At 33.9% G+C, this 18039-nt stretch overlaps 1 protein-coding gene across 1 annotated transcript in view; it reads left to right on the top strand.

The window, feature by feature from the left end:
* The window catches only part of LOC143386920 (roundabout homolog 2-like), a 47277-nt gene extending 30016 nt beyond the window's left edge, over positions 1–17261 (top strand). Inside the window, 3 exon segments of the mRNA XM_077108171.1 lie at positions 8312–8485; positions 14986–15258; positions 17026–17261. Of these exon segments, the coding sequence (XP_076964286.1) occupies positions 8312–8485; positions 14986–15258; positions 17026–17261 (683 nt within the window).
* Positions 17262–18039: the final 778 nt, after the last annotated feature.

Genomic DNA, 18039 nt, shown 5'->3' with positions numbered 1-18039 from the left:
TTACATCCTTTTTGAAGGTTATCTACCAGATAAGTGGCAGAAGAATGAACAAAATCAATCAGTTTTACTTTAAAGATAAATTACTATGATCTCTGCCCTGGAAATGCCCAGTTCATTCTAATCCTCAGAATTAGCATATTGAAGAGGAAAATAATGTTCTGGTTTTTTTTACTTCTCTCTCTCTCTCTCTCTGTGTGTGTGTGTGTGTGTGTGTGTGTGTGTGTGTGTGTGTGTTGAAAGGAATAAGTATGTATTTATAAAAATAAAATATGCATTTTATCGCTGGAAACGTTAATCCTTTCCCACAATGTGCTTAATTTTGATAAAAATATTGAATTTGATATGACTTTTATTATTTATTCTTCTCATATTTATCTCTGTGTGCAGTTACCTTTTTCTAATAAAATTAAAATCCATTAGCTCTTTTGGAAGGAATATTATTTTTATAATTTTTATTTTAATTTGTGCTTAATACTATTTGGTTGTAATAATGTACATTTTTTTAAGTTTCATACCATCACACTGCATTTGGGACTAAGCAATGTCTATGCAACATTGTCTTGGGAAATATGGACCGTTTCTTCCTCAATGTTCAACTTGTCAGCTTTGCTCTCTGAGTACCAGGGAGGGGCAAGATTTCAAGATTTCTTTCTCTAACTTCCAAAATGTGGTGGGAGTCAAGGATAAGTGTTTCCTGAATTTAATGACACCACCATGAAAACAAACCAAGGCAAGAGGAGAGTGGGAGAGGACAATGTCCTGAACATGTAGTCAAGATTCTAACTGCCTCACTGATTACAAAAAGACCCAGATTGAGTGTTGTAAAGTGAAACGAATAAAATTTTCCTTGCCTGTTGGATCCCACATGAACACTACAGCTGAAAGGAAATTGTGGCCCTGTATTTTCCACTTTATATCTTTGGAGGTTTTTACTGGAACTCCCATACCAGAAGAGTATGAAAGTAATAAAACCAGACATCCTCACCATCTGACCTGAGCACACAGCTTTTGGGTCCTTGGACTCGGGAAAGTTTGATCTGACAGATGGTGAAGCCTAATGGCCTAACAATTTCTCTCCCTCACACACAAATACACTCACTCCCTACTCAGACTCACACACACTCCACACACTTGCCACACTTTGCTTCTGCTACAAAAGCATAATAATTGAGTATTAAGGCAAATTCCAGGAATAATGCTAAAATTAAGGAAATCATTATCTGATGTCTTTAAAAAGAAATTAAATATATACTTTGGAATTTAATGGATAAGAAAAGTGCATATTTTATGCACAATATTTTGAGATGAGTTAACAAGTATTATATGAACCAAGGGAAGTGATTTTTTAATTGCTTATTTTGCTTTTCCTATATGACACATTTCTCTCCCTTCCTCCCTCCCTCTCTCCCACTCCCTCCCACCTTCCCCCATGCCTTTCTCTCTCTGGAATATAGGTGGGACTATTGTATATTCAGACATTTGAGTGTAAAAAGAATTTCCAGAGACTTGAAATATTTCTCTGCCTCTAAACAGAAGTCAATATTTGGATTGATTTGATCAAAGACATTTAGAGTTGAAGATTTTACTTAGCAGGTAGTTAGGCAATGAGAACTTCATAGAAAAAATTTCAGAATTAAATATTGGCTCAAAAAATGGGGGAACATTAGTTTTTGTATCTCATAAAAATGGTAATGCAACAATTATCAGGGTCATATTAGAAAGCACAGACTTTACTCTAGCTTAATGGATCTAAGGATAAGCATTTATCAGCAAGGAAGGATTTAGCATATAACGACATGTAAATGAATTGATGACTGATCATAAATTAATTTTAGTGCTGAAGATGTAATAGAGACACAGCAAGATGCCACTTTATCATGGTATTTTAAGTTCAGTAACATTTGAGCAACAACTTAATGTCCTGTGTGCATTTTTTCTTTAACAACTTGAATACATTTGAGATATTTTTTGACCTTTCAGTAATTTTAAAGCTGAGAAATTTGGAAAGATTGAGAACATAAACACAAATAAATTTCTCTATAGGACATAAATTCATTTTTCATTAAGTGTTTAAGTATGTATTGATTATGTTTGGGGCTATAATGTGTCAAATGAATACAAATCTCATATAATTTGTAAGAATCTCTGGCTGAACTCCTTTTACCTGGTGTTCACTTTTATTTTCATGTTTATGCTTACATTTACAAAAAAAAACTGTTACCACTAAATGACTTCCTTTTTAATTGATGAGTTACTCTTTTTTGTTTTCTTTCAATTACTGTCTTTTTTCCTCCCCCTTTTGTCTTCCTCCTCAAGGATTTCTACCCTTCTCCTCCTTCTTTCCCTCCTCTCTTTAATAATTGTTTGCCTGAATCTTCAGATCATTCTTGATGTTCAAATCAAAAGTAAGAGGAAAAATTGTAATGACTGAGAGGTAAAATCAATAAATGTTAAAAATTTTAACGATTTTATGGTAGGAACTTTAACATATGTTATAGACCTTTTTGTTCATACAATATAACTAAACTGCTTTAAAATTGTCCTACGAAGGTACTATTTCTATGTATCTCATCCCCAATTCAGAGGAAAGTTGAAGACTTACCAGAAAGGCAGAGTAATGAAGGAAAAGGAAATATCGATTTCTTTCTGTTTATATTGGTTGCAATCTATTGAAGCAACTAACTTAACTTCTCTCTTTCACTTGGGATCATTAGTGTTCTCATTGCCTAATATGGCCAAATAGCTATAGTATATTTGTCTTTAACTCTAAAGTCATCTGTCTAGTCGCTTTGCTCTTATTGGAAGTACAAGTAAAAGAATAGCTAATGTTGTCTCTTTATCAACCAATACCCACTTGATGTCCTGCCTTCCAGGCCACTCTCTCTTCCCAGAGAAGGGAGTCGGTGAGCATCAGGAAAAGCTTCATGAACAAATGAAAAATAAATTCATTTTTAAATGAATTTAAATATGTTTAAATATTTCTTGATTATGTTTGAGGCCATATTGTGTCAAATTAAAGCTTGAAAGATTGAGAGAAATCAGAGCAAACACAAAAGTAGGAAAGTTGCTGATCTGTTTAGGGTAAGGCAGATGCATGTATGGAAATCCTCTTGTGTGGGACTCACTTTCACAGGGTGATAACAGTTTATTTGGGGGGAAAGTTGGGAAGTCTTACAAGATGGGATTTCTTTGGTAACATTGCTGTGATGGGAGATTTTTTTCTAAATTTTGCAGATTCAGAAACTAAATTTGTCAATATTCTAGATCCTCAGAGTAGAACCACACAGCAGGCAGAGTAGACTCAATTTCTTGGCTGATCATAGTGGATAGAAGTGGAATAAGAAAATTTTAAAAGAATAACAACAAAAATAAGAGCTTGGGCTAAGTGCATTGGGATGGGTGAATCTCAATAGAGATGTCACATATACACACACAAATAAATTGCCACTTGCCACTTAATGATATTTAGCATCTTCATTGGAAGACAATATTGCTTAACCTTGATATTCAAAAATATCAAAGCCTAACCAAGATGTACATCATATGAACTTTATTATATAATATATATCCTAATTTATATAATAAAAATTATATAGTACAATTTTTACTTTCTTACTTGAAGACGTTATTGCTTTTCCCATGGTTCCAAAGTAATCAACAAATATTCACTAATTTGTTTAATAAATTTTCTGAGGATGCTTGTAAGAACATTCTTTTTGCAACTAAAGAAAGGTCATTGCTAAGAAATTGTACATCAAATATAATCACTCAAAGAATTTACAGTGAATAAAAAAACAATAAATGCATTTAATTCCATATGCCCACTGTTCATTGAATTCCTACTGTTCAGTGACCCTGTACAAGAAATACTGAAGTGAAGAAGAGATAGTTCTTAATGTCAAGAGTTTTATTTCCTGGAACAGAAAAAATACATACAATATACAAAATATAGGGAGACAGGTGATAGACTACTGCATGCACAATGTTTCACAACAAAGGAGGGAGTCACCCTAACAGAATGTTGAAGGTAGAACCCAGGGGATAAAGATGGTATTTTATTTGAACTTTAAAGTTTGGCAGTGATTATTAGATTTGGTGCAATACAGAGTATTGTCAAGAAATGGGAAGTGATGTGTGGGTGAGAGAGTGAGATTACACTAGTTGTGGGACAGAATGGGCTGCAAAGGTAGGCTGGCTTAATATTGGGGGGAGGTCTCAGATTCCTAATTTTTTATGTGCATTGGTGTTATAGGTAAGACTTTAAACGGAGGAACAAAGTATAAGATTGATGCTTTGAAAAGATAATGTAGATAACAATGAGGAAAGATAGAAGGGACTAGAAGGAAATCCGCTAAAAGGAGTGTCAGGATGAATTAGAATAACAATAAGGAGATGCTTGTTTGGAGAGTGAGCACAGACATTTAGAAAAACAGAAATAACATGGAAGGGTTTGGAACTGAGCTTTTGAATGTTTTAAAACTATTCCCAGTTCTCGACTTTCATTTTCTTTTGTGACCCCTTGCTGAAACACTTTGATTTCTTCTTATCTCCTGTAGCATTATATTCCAAGACCCACTGCATCATTTCTTCTTTCATTTTGGGCTGTTGATCCTTGACTTGTGATTATTAACCTAGAAATGAATCTCTCAGAGGAGGCTCAGTTGCTGGTGTTATCTCAGGTTCCTTGCAGTGGTCTGTGTCAAGGGAATTTGTTTGGAAAGTAAAAAGTATATCTTTGTGCTTTTGGCAAATAGAATCAAGACTCTATCTTTCTCTGCTACACTTAACACCCTTTTAACTTCCAGATCATTCTAACCCTTTCAGTTTCAGTTTTCTCTGTCTTGAGAATGCATGCATCCGTGTTATTGTACCATGACAGCCTGAATTCTAAATTAACTTTTTGTAAGTCCTTTTTTGTCCCTCTTCTAACAAAAGCAGAAGATAGGGTAAACAATACTTGATAATTTATTTTGTCATGAATTAATGGTACACCAACTTAAATATGTACTGCAATTTTAATTTTATTACATAATGAGTTAAGTTCCCAGTGTGCTTTTATCTAATATGTGTGTATGTATATGCATAAAATACTAAGTGACTTTCTAGAAAGAAAAAAAGTTGTCAATATCTTCAAAGTGTATTTTCTTTAAATATAAAGTTGCATTTTTTTTACTCTACTGCCATAGTTCATTTTGAAAAAGAAAATTGATAGAAATGCTGATAATAGTCTCCATAAAGGCTAATTTCATAAGTATCAGTGTTAAAGAGAAAATTAGAGTTCTTCAAATATTAAAAATCAAAGAAAGCATAAGAAATATTGAAATTAATAGCACTTTTGCAAACTAACATTTTCCTCATGTTCTATGTTTAGTTGATTTGATGTCATCTATACATTTTAGTTGATGTATTTTGTTATTTAAACAGTAATTAACTGTTCACCTTAAAATCTTAAAATAATTCCAGATCTTCTATGAAATACAACTGTACATACAAGGTCCGGTATTCAAGTTTTAATGCACATTATCATTGCCCTCTGAACTAACTTCAAATTATACCCATACTATTTATTCAAGCAAGTCACCGATCAGTTTAAATTAACCATAATTTGTTTCAATAAAAGTGATCCTCCCTGACTTGTAGAAAATACACATAGCAGTTCTTGCTTGGAAAAATGATCATGTAACAATTTAAACAATGTAAGAAATGAACCACTTGGAACATGTCTTGCACATGTGCTTCAAACAAATACCGATTTTACACAAGCTTCTTTCATTTGTACTAAGTGTGTTTAAAACACGGATAATGTTTAGCTAAGGAATCCATGATGAAACTTCAAAGTGGCAAGGAGTCGAGGCAGTGTACTTGCTCATTCGTATAGTGTTTGCAAGCACATGAGATATGCAATATATACAAACTCACTAGACAACTACATTTGTTTTTAGGTTCAATGGTAAATGGATGGGACTCTGCATCTGATGAGGATTGTAACTTTTCTAGTCATAGATCTAGTGTAGGTAGCTCCTCAGATGGTTCCATATTTGCCAGTGGCAGTTTTGCACAAGCACTGGTGGCAGCAGCAGATAAAGCTGGTTTTAGGCTGGATGGAACGAGCCTTACAAGAACAGGTTTGTAGACTCCAAAGTCAACACTCTTTGCATGAGAGAATCTTGTCCTTGGGACACTTACCTTTTTTCTCCTCTTCTTTCTCAGCAAGTCTGACTGCAGGGCTCTCTGTAATATGCATGAACATTTGGGATGCTCTGTTGTCTGAACTCTGACCTGATGCAAGTTTTGTAGAGCCAAAAATAGGCTCCAACTTACTACCTTCTATCCTTAATATCCCTTTCTCTTCACGGTTCTGCTGATTAATTGGAATATACTTCCTTTCTATATTACGGCAAATCAGCAACTCAGATTGCCATTAAATTTTCAATAACTCACACTTTGCAAAATCTGCACACATTAATAATGAACCTAGTGATTAAAATTATTCAGCTTTTATCTCCATTACTTTCCTTTGCCCCGTCTCTTTCTACAAATGCAGTTTCTGGGAAACCTTCCTCAGCATGGGGTGAATAGGTGTAAGGCTTTCAGTCTAACAGTTCAAATGGCTGAGGGTCTTATTGTTTGGCTAAGATTTTAATACAATATTTTATTATATGTTTTAAAGGATGCTAATTAAAGATACACCTACTGCATTTGCAAGTTGAATAAAATGATGACTACGTGTATATTGTACATTAGAGAATTTAATATTGATTTCTGAGAGTAATAAGTAATAATATAAAGGACCAATTATGTCATTTTCACATGCTGCTCATTCCACAAACAGAAATGCAGTCTTAATTCTAAAAATAGATTAGCAGTTTGTAATCATTTGTTTTTCTGGGAAAAAAAAACAACAATTTGGCATGATTATGCTCTAATATTTGTTTATGTACTTCTTAACTTCACATTTAGGATGGTAATATATGAATTAAACTGAGCTCTCTTACAAAACTAATGAAATATCAAATGCATTTTTAAATCTTTGTAGTGTTCAAATATTAAATAAAAGTGATATGCTCTTGATATTTATTAAACTCTCAGGTTAGAAAAGTGAGCCTTGGAAATTGTCTTGAATTATATCATCAATGTTTATTTTGAGCACGTATTAGATATCTTCAAGCAAAATAAAATGATTTCTCAAGCATTGCAGAGGTTTATTTTCATATAGCATCCAATCTAAAATATGTTGTAATATAACTGTTATTTGAATTTTCTTGCTTTATAAAGCATAAGTCAAAAACTTTATGTTGCCTGAGTGCTTTTTGTGGCATTAGCTGTAAGCAGAACAGTGAGAAAGTGCAAGGAAACTAATAAATTAGACAGAATAAAACTAATTTATTAGTTTCCTTGCATGTATTGCATGTGTGCTAATAGCTAATAAAACATTAAGCAACATCATGTAACATTGACTTAGGAAAATGAAACTATGTAGGATAAGTTTGTATGAAATGAAAACATGACAAGAGAATAAATATATGAACATAAACCATCCTTCTCTTACTATAATAAACAGTATTAAAAGACGTTTTTGAAAATGTATTAGGTAACCTTTTCCCAGAATAAATTTCACTTCTTTTGTACTAAACCACAAGAAAGGGAAATAGTACAATTCATTCGTCCATAAGAATTTGAAGTCTGCTCAGATACAGTTATCACAAAATACCTACTTCACTTTGGATATACAAGGTGATTTTAACCTGCTATCCTCTACACTGATGTTATTGAGTTTCCACTAAGAGATAGAGTTCATTTTGTTTGCATATAAGTGGTAAAGTCAATTTAGCATGTGTACCTGAGCAGACTTTTCAAATAAAACTACAAGGCATTTTTTACTGTGCTCAGATTTTTTAAAATTTCAGGGGTGAAAATGAAACAGTGTGCAATTCATTTAAGAAATAACCTCTTGAATTTTGAGAAATAATGTTTCATGAATTTGCATATAACTATAAAATTATCACTAAGATTTTCAAGGTAATATAAAAACTAATCAAGCAGTATGAAGCTTTGGATTGGTGGATTTGTTTTATGTTCAATTGTTTGAAATATTTTTGTGGGTGGGATGTTCTTAGCTTATAAAAATTGAACACATTATATGTAGCAGGGCATATATTTATTTTTATAGGTGCACCAATATTTGGTATCTTCCAATGGCGTCTCTAGGTAGGTTCACAGACTTAGCCTTAGGAAGAGCAGAAAATACAAGACATTATCAGTGCATTACAATGACCTTCCCTATACCCCACTCCCTTTGTTTTCTTTCTAGGAAAAGCCTTTACCTCCTCTCAAAGACCTCGACCCACCAGCCCATTTTCTACTGATAGTAACACGAGCACAGCCCTGAATCAAAGTCAGAGGCCCAGGCCCACCAACAAACACAAGGGAGGGCGAATGGACCAACAGCCAGCACTGCCTCACCGAAGGGAAGAAATAACAGATGGTAGGCTGATTTCTGTTCCTCTTCTTTCCTCAATGAAGAGATGCATTCTACTTGGTCATTAACTCAGATTAAAATATCTATGGTAGATTAGGCATTGCCTCATTACATACAAGGCAGGAACCTGGCAAAATGGTCTTGCTTACGTGAAACACCCTCTCTCTCAACAATCTGGAATTATGTCTTTATGATTAATCCCCAAGAAAGAGAAGCTGTACCACTCTTAACTGTTGATTTTTCTACCCTTCTGAAATTTTTCTTTATTGTATTTTAGCAAACATTCCACTTAAAGGTTAGGAAAAAAAACATAAGCAGCATGTGCACATGTCATAGTATCAAAACATTTATGATATGAAATTATAATCTCTTTCACTCTTGGAAAAGAACTTGAAATGGTTTAGTAATTTTTTAGTTTCGTGAATTTCAGAGCTTAAAACATGCTAGCGGTTATGTAGTTGAAGAGTGTCTACTTGGGCTGCTATAACAGATAATCATAACTGTATAAACAGCAGAAAGTTTCTCAACAACAAATATTTATTTCTCATGGATCTCTGGGCTAATATTAGTGGAAGTACAAAGATCAAGGCACTTACTGATTTGGAATCTTTTGAAGGCTCACACTCTGGTTTACAGATGGTAAATTTTTATTAATTCTCACATGATGGAACAGACCTCTCTGGGGTGTGATTAATAAGGGCACTAATCCCATTCATGTGAACTTTACCTTTATGACCTCATGAAGCCCTCATATTCCAATACCCTCACCTGGGGTTAGGATTTCAACAGATGAATTTTAGGGATATACAGTCATTTGGACCATAACAAAGGGCTAGTATATATATATATATATATATATATATATATATATTTTTTTTTCTATTGAAATTCAGAGAGTAAATATTTGGAGTTTTTTTTAGCATGTGGCCTGTGCCACAAGTACTCTGCACTGCCATTATTGCATGGGTAGAGCTATAGTAAATGAAAATATGGGTGCGACTAATATCTAATAAATTGTTATGATATAATAGTGGAAGAATTTGGCCTATAGGTCATAGTTTGCCAACGTATGTCAATTAATTGAATAGCCAATCTTTGAATATTTGCTTAAATAGTTAGTTTCAGAAAATATTTTTACTGGAAGTTATCCATGGTCAATAATGAGTATTTCAACTGCTCTCAGAGCATAGTCTATTTCCCACATTTTCCACTTAATTATTATATCTTTTAAAGTCTGAATAAATATATTCATCATGAAACTTTATTCTAAGCATAAGCACATATGAAGTATATTTAAGGATATATAATTATATTTAAAGTGCCTAGTATGCAGTGAGACTCAAAAATGAGTTTCTTCCCTCTTCTCAACCTTATCTTTCATAAGCATACAAACTTTATCTGAGATTGTCCAACTAAACACTAGGATTAACCTAGCCATGCTGAATGTTTGAAACATTTGGGGATATGTTCAAATAAACCATGGAGACATTCATGATTATTCTGAGGTATAATCCTATTATAGGAAGTTTTGAAGCTCCATGGGTTAAAATTAATGGACATCCACCTTTGAGAAGCTATGACCTAGTCCTTAGCACTCTTACATCCATCATTATGAAACAGAATGAAGCTTGTTTTGGAAAAAAAAAAAAAAAGCATTTTCCTTTGTGGGAAGGGGCACTCTGTGTCAGGCAGCCATCTTTGTGCTTTCTTTTGTCACCCTGTAATGCTAAGAAGGCTTAAAAAAGCCAAACATGCTTGTTCTAAAAGCTTTCAGGTTTGTTCATATATCCTGCTTATTTTGTTTTCATGGGGAAGTGTTTCTATGGAATATGAAGATTAAGGGTCCAATTGAGTTTTTCATTCTCTCTAAATAGATACCCTGTGGTGAACAAAGCCTTTCTGCTCCACATGCTCTGGAGATTAGTTGAGCACTTAGAACAGTTTGCAGTGTTGATCTTATTCACTCTAAATAGAAAAGACTGCTCTCACTGATATGCTACAACTTGGAGAATTAATAATTTTATATATTTTTTTCTGCTCAGAATATTGTGGCAACAGAGAAAAATATAGTGTGTTCTTTTTACAAATCTTTGAAGACCATATGTAGTATATGTGGACGGCATACAATTTAAATATACAAAAAGTAGAGTGCTCTTTTTTCTTCTATAATCCTTTTTTCTGCAAGATTTTTCAATATGTTCACATAAAACTATCTTCCTCCTAGTTTAAATCATGATCAATATATTGCTTATCTTTCTAAAAAAAATAGGTCCCTAAATTTCAATTTTGAAAAGTGATTATGAATTATGTGTTATTAGTAGATATATTTTAAGTGATATTGCAAAGGAAATTTGGCTCACATATCTTCCCACATGTGCAATCCAGACACATTTAATTGTGAAACAAGGACATTTATTTTGGAGGCCTTAAGAATATTGTTATTTTACAATAAATGCTTATGACATGGCACTTACATGATATGAATCCATGTGTCAGGAATAATTCAAAACTTCTTTACATAAAATCAAACTTTTCTTTTTGGGAAGATTGCTGCCTAGTAATTTATAGTGTATGGACACTTTACAATAAAACTTTTACATTATAGATTTTACAATAGTGTTTTATGGCTATATTAATTAGGGTAATTACTGCTAGCTGCTTTACCAAACAACCTCTAACCCTCAGTGTCTTGGCACAGTAAAAGATACTTTCTTATTGACACACTCATCTATCAAGGTCAGGTGGTTCTCCTCTAAGCAGTAATGTAAGGGTGTAGGTCTCTCCAGAATTGAGATGGCATTATTTTCAGAAATATTTATGGTTTCTGAGTGAGGCAAAGACAGATAATGGGTGATCATTGGGAGTTTCTAATGACAAGAACCTATTTCATGTCTCATATGTCATTATCAAAAACTCTCTCCCATGGTGTCTAGTACTAGAAAGTATCCTCCATGTGTCCCAGAAGAATTGGAATGGATATTTCTGTGTCTGTCCCAAAAGCTATACCAAAACCCAGGCACACCTAAGGAGACATTGATGAATCCACATCTTCTATCCACTTGCATAATGAGTCAAAAAATACCTTTGAAGCCAACACACTGAGTAAAAATTGGCAGTTCTCTACCCAACAAACTGATTTTCCTTAGACTACAACCTGTGTTCCCTTTCCCCTGGTTTTTAATGCCCTGTTCAGAAAAGGGGCCCTTTCCAAGCTCTGTCAAATATTAGCTTTACCCCTTAAAATATATATTAAGTGTATTCCACATGGTAGGCAATAGGAGCCAGATAGACAAAATCCTCTGGTTTCATGGAGCTTACATTTGAGTGTAGGAAGATAGATAAAGACCAACAGTAATACATGAATATAAAAAAGCAGTTGATAAGAGGGTGATCATTGCCATGAGGAAAAAGACAAAAGGGAAAGAAGTTGAGAAATATGGAGGTAGGGAAGAGATATTTTTCAGAATGTTCTTTAGGGAAGGCCTCACATACAAGGTGACATTGGAGAAAAGACTAGAAGAATGAAAGCAAAGATATCCAAGGAAAGGTCCTTCAAAGACATAAAAAAACAGCAATAAAACCTGGGGCTTATTTACCAAAAATGTTAGGGGAGAAAAATGACTAGAGCAAGCATAAAAACAAAATAGAACACGAAGTCAGACAAGCAAAAGAGCACATATGATGTAGGACCTTAAAGCTGCAGTGTTGCAATCAGCCTTACAGTATGTTGAGTGGGAAGCTACTGGAGAGAGGGGTGGGGAGTGGGGGGTGGGGGGGAGCAGAGGAGTGACATGATCTTCTCTGTTTTTCTTTTTAAAAAGATCGTCTCCACTGTTGTGTTATATTTAATGGGGAAAAGGTGTAAAACAGATCACATACTTAGGAAGCTGTAGAAGCAACATAGGGGATTCATAACAAGTCAGAAATAAGTGAAAGCGATGAGAAGTGAGGAATTCTGGAAATGGTGCTCACAGGTCTTGTTAATTAAATTAGTAAAGCAAAGCTTAAAGGTCACTTCATAGCTTTGGTGAACTTGTAGGATGAAATTGCCACAGGTGGGGAAGAGGAATATCATGCAAGACACACATTTTATAAAGGAGGAACTAGATTTCAGTTCTGATATGTGCAATTTGAAAAGCTTTCTAAATATCCAAGTGGAATTGTGCCATGTAGATTTGGTTAGAAGAGTCTGCAGTTCTTGGGAGGAAAGATCCAGAATGGAGATACTTCATTTTTTTGTGGTCCCAGTTTCTCAAATAAAAAATGAGGACAATAACAACATTTATGTCATGGGATTGTGGTCACCTGACAATAGCTAATTCTCAGTAGTCTAGTAAGATACTCTTTAGTGAATTGACTTTGTTGAGATGAATCAACCTACAATTGAATAATAAATTTAATTTAGATAAAATGTATTTGCTTATATATTTTTATTTTTCTATACCCATTTGCAATTCCATTTCCCTTTCCCGTTGGTTTATTTCAATGTGCTTGCAATGCCCTTTCTTCTTAGAAGACACAGTCTTCAAGGATATTACTTAATTATGAAGCTATATAATTTCAGGTTATATTAAATAGTCTTCAGAGTTTTAGCTGGCATAAGCAGATACCATTTTGACCATTTTAGAAATTAAGCTGCTCTGATGGAGAGTAAAAATCAATGTGAAGATCTGTTATATTGGAAGCAAATTTTATAATTTCTCCTTGCTGTCTCTCTAAGAACAATAACTCAAATGAAATAATTAATTTGCATTTATAATAATGTTTAGTGATGGGAGTCCCAAACTCATTAGATTATCCAACAAAGAGATATCTCAACATTACATTAGCTTTTCATCTTGGAAGAAATGTTTGGAATAAAACCTTATTTTCCCAGACAGAGACTCTGTTCCCCTCAATAATTAGAAATTCATAATATAATGTGAAAAGTATACATAAGAACTAGTAACCATCCAACCTGGGTGCTCCAGATTCTCTGTGCAGTAGAGAATAATATAATTTTGCTCCTAAGACAAAGTATAAATCTTAGAATGACCAGTTTAACATTCCTTTGAAAAAGCTATTTTTTCTATATAAGAAATTTATACTTTTCCCTTTAAAATTCAATGATAATATTATTAGAAATAAGAACCTGGTTATAAAAGTGTCATAACAATGCTATATTAAGTACAGTATCTTCTAATTAATGAAATAAATAGTATACATGATTTTTGCTTTTTATGAATAAATAACATAATTGCCAATACTCTAAGGATAAACTAAGAAGTACGCAATAGCATACACAAAATCACAATAAATCAAGCTAAATGAATATTTAGAAGGATTTAAAAATTATTTTAAACCTGGTTGTTGTGATGCTCACCTACCATACCAATGACTCAGGAGGCTGAGTCAGGAGGGTCACAAGTTTGAGGCTGGCCTCAATCATTAGCATTTAATGAGACTCTCAACAACATACAAAACTACCTCAAAATAACAAATTAAAAAAACTGGGGATGTAGCTCAGTGGCAAAATTCCCCTGGGTTCAATGCCCAGTACTAAAGGAAAAAAAATAAATCATTTCAGCTGGTGTAATATTTAAGGAAGGAAGTATGATTTCACAGTGGAAGATTTTCAAGACACAAAGTTTTAGATATGAATAGCTAATAAAAGGAAAATGAAAAATTTGCTGATACTTGAACTTTAAAGTTTTTCATTTCCGATATTTAATTTAAAAAGCATTTCTAAAAAATTATCTATTCCACTACTTCTCAAATTTCCATGATATATTGCCAACTCTAGTACCATAAAGCATATTCAATCTGTATGCTGAACATTGGTTATTATTTATTAAAATTAATACATTGGAAGATTATAATATATTAGTTGTAACTCATTAGCTAACTCATGAAACGAATAGCCAGAATTGGTTGTCAGGCAGAATGTTAATTGCATTTAATAAATGTTAGCTTAACCCTTTGACTATTGCTGAATGTGCCACATACTTGGGTATAGGCAATCATATGTTGCATATGATACGGCATATAGTTCTTAATTTCCCAAGGGTGATGTTTCCTATGGAGATTGGCAGGCTGGCTTTTGTTCTTTTATTAGCACAGTTGCTAGAATTTCTAGTGATGTTATTATTTTATTTTTTGCCATAGTATTTCTACTTTGAAAACGGAAGGATGAAAATGAATTATGACCCTTAAGTTGCCCTTTAACCTTGAATGTTAGCCCCAGTGTGCAATTGAAAACATTTTCCATGTTTAACAGTTGGATGAATCCAGTAAATTTGATTTCAATGATGCTGTGGTAGAAGACAGCAGAGACACCAATAATATGCATTTTACATATCAATAATTGACTTTTATTTTTCTCTGTTTTTTTTTTTTTTTGTTTGTTTGTTTTTGCATGGGTGATACTTGTATGAGGGCAGGAGTTTTTTTTTTTTTCCAACTTGAACTAAAACCTGTATTTTTTCATTAAATTTTAGTCCATTCTAAACATTATTCAAAATTTTTAGATCTTCCACCACCACCAGATCCCCCACCAGGCCAGGGTTTAAGGCAGCAAATAGGCCCGAGCCAGCATGCTGGTCATGTGGAAAACTCAACAGAGAGAAAAGGAAGCTCTCTAGAGAGACAACATGCCTCCAGCTTAGAAGACCCAAAGAGCTACTTGGATTGTCCAGCCAAAACCTCCCTAGAGTGGCAACGACAAACCCAGGAATGGATAAGCTCCACAGAACGCCAAGAAGACACACAAAACGCCCCACACAAACAAGGGGTTGGATCAGGTGTGTTCTGCACAGTCCCAAGCAAGTGTGGGCTGTGACCCTTTTATTTTCTACCAGGTATTCTAGAAATGGCAGTTGTTTAAGGGCATCCAAGAGATATTTGCCTTAAGTCAGTAAGTGAAGTAGGAATTTCTCAAGCAGACCTCAGAGGCATGTTCCTTGAAACTGATTACAGTGGTGATTGCTCCTCAAATTGACCACTCCATAGGTCTTTGAATCCAAGAGATCTCCAGCCTTCATCTACGGTCTAAGGGGACAATTTTGGCTTTTTTGCCTTTTACCTTTTCTATTGAGTAGCTTTAAGACCACTAAATTTCAGCTTTTGTGTCAGTTTAATCTCTACCTTCAAGGAGATTGTCATTTTGACAGAAGTAACCAGTCACTTGAAAGGAGAGCTCCTGTCAGTCAATTAGGTGAATTAATTGAGATTATAAATTTACAAATAAATGACCAACCAACTGACCTCATGTTAGAAAAGGTTAACTGATTAAATGTAGATGACTGTTCACATGGAGACAAGAATGCTCTTGTTTATAAATCACACTTCCTGGAAATGTTAAAACATAAATTTCATGGTTTCTGATTGGACATTAATTAGGGGTGAGGCTATTGCATTTTTTGGAATATCTTGCATCAGGATTTACTGAGTATTAATAAACATATACACATGCACACAACTTTTGAAACATATTCCACATTCATTTGGACTCAATCTTTATTAGACAAGTCCTCTCCCCATGCATTTCTGTAATTACATTTTGTTACAACACTGTGCTCAAGTTTTTGAAAAATTCAATTTGTGCAAGGGCCAGAAGATGACAATTTCAATATCTAGATTTACTGAAATGTTTAGGAATGGTTGACCATTCAAGCTGTGAGAGAAAAATTATGTGATCCCTGTCATTAAAGACTATCTAAGGCAAGAAACAGTAAATTCAGCCAACAATTTTTCATCATCTAATCACTTGTTAATGGCCAAAACCTCAAAAGAAAGAAAGAAATAGAGTAGTTGGGGTGGAGAGGAAGATGTGGAGAGATGAAAAGAAAGAGCTAGAGAAAGACAGGAAGAGAGAGATAAGAAATAAAGAGAGGAGGAAAGGAGAAGGAAAGAAGGATTCAAAATATTAAATAATTATTCATAATACATTTGATCAGTTATTTGTTGGGAGACAATATACAAAATAAATATTATCACATTTGTTAAAATTGGGTGGGTTTCTCTTTTTCTTTTAATGAAATTCCTAGCCTTTCAATTAATATATTTATGTCCCAAGCAACAACAAAAATTTAAGAAACTTACTTAATTTGTTAATACAAAATCCTTGATCTAAATTGATTGAGAAAATATTGCTGTGGTTTAAACTAAAACAAAACCACGTTTCTTCTGTTTTGATGGGAATATTGAAGCCTCATTGAACTCTAGAAATTATTCTAAGATATGCTTTTTTTTGAAACAAAGTAGTTCACTGTAAGCTGCTCTCTTTTATAATGAATTTAAGTTTTGCAAATAATATACAACAGTGTATACTTATCCCAAGATCTCTTTTAATTTAATCCTGCTTCAGATCCTATTGTAGGAAATGTTGCTTGCACATGGAAATTCCTTTAATATCCAGTCTTGATTAAACCTCTTAATTTTAATTTTACTAAAGAATGAAATAGTAAAATGGTCCATTCTGAGCTTAACTTGTAAGAGTTAAATTCATGTTATTTTCCCAGGCTGCAGTTCAATTTAGCCCTTTATTGTTTTTTATTTTTCTTTTTCAGAGGAGGCCTTGGTGCCCTATAGCAAGCCCAGTTTCCCATCTCCAGGTGGCCACAGCTCATCAGGAACAGCTTCTTCTAAAGGATCCACTGGACCCAGGAAACCAGAGGTGTTGAGGGGAGGCCACCAGCGCAATGCCAGTGACCTTCTTGACATAGGACATATGGGCTCAAATACTCAAGGACAGTTTACAGGTGAATTATGTAAGTGTTTTAGGTCACTGAAAAGGCTACCATAGCCAAGCACGGTGTGGCACAGCTGTAATCCCTATGACATAGAAGGCTGAGGTAGGAGGATTCCAAGTTTGAGGCCAGCCTCAATTTAGTAAAACCATCAGCTACTCAACAGGACCCTGTCTCAAAATGAAAAATAAAAGCACTGGGGATGTAGTTCAATGGAAGCTCATCCCTGAGTTCAATCCCCAGAACCAAAATAATAAAAATTATGGTTTATTGTGATTCAGAAAAAATATTAGATTAATAATATTGTCATATTAAACAAATTTAAGAATGATAGAAAACTTTCCCTGCTACAGGAAAAAAAATCAATGATTTTTAAACAAGTTTGGTCATAACGTAGATGATTGCTATTTATAGCAGGTCGATGACATAAATATTTCATTTATATTTCAAGCTGATTTATGCTATGTAAGAATTACTTTAAACATGGTGGTGCACACCTGTAATTCTAGCTACCAGAGGCTGAGGCAGGAGGATCACAAGCTTGAGGACAACTTGGGCAACTTAGTAAGATCCTGTTTCAAAATAAAATATAACAAAGGCTGGGGATGTAGCTCAGGATAGAGCACCCTTGGTTCAAACCCCATTACCAAAATAAACAACCATAAAACAACAGAAAATTGTTTAAACGTGGGCAAAGAGTCTCAACACTTACAAGTTAAATTAAATGTAGTTCACTGGATACTTTTCTTGCTCTTTTAAACTCAGCACAATAAAAAAGAGAGAAATTCTGGCCCTTTGGTACTTTAAAGAGTCTTCTTAGTAGTTCTTCCTATT

This window comes from Callospermophilus lateralis, unplaced genomic scaffold, assembly GCF_048772815.1.
Source record: "Callospermophilus lateralis isolate mCalLat2 unplaced genomic scaffold, mCalLat2.hap1 Scaffold_182, whole genome shotgun sequence".
NCBI lineage: Eukaryota > Metazoa > Chordata > Mammalia > Rodentia > Sciuridae > Callospermophilus > Callospermophilus lateralis.
This window is presented reverse-complemented; position numbering and strand designations above follow the sequence as displayed.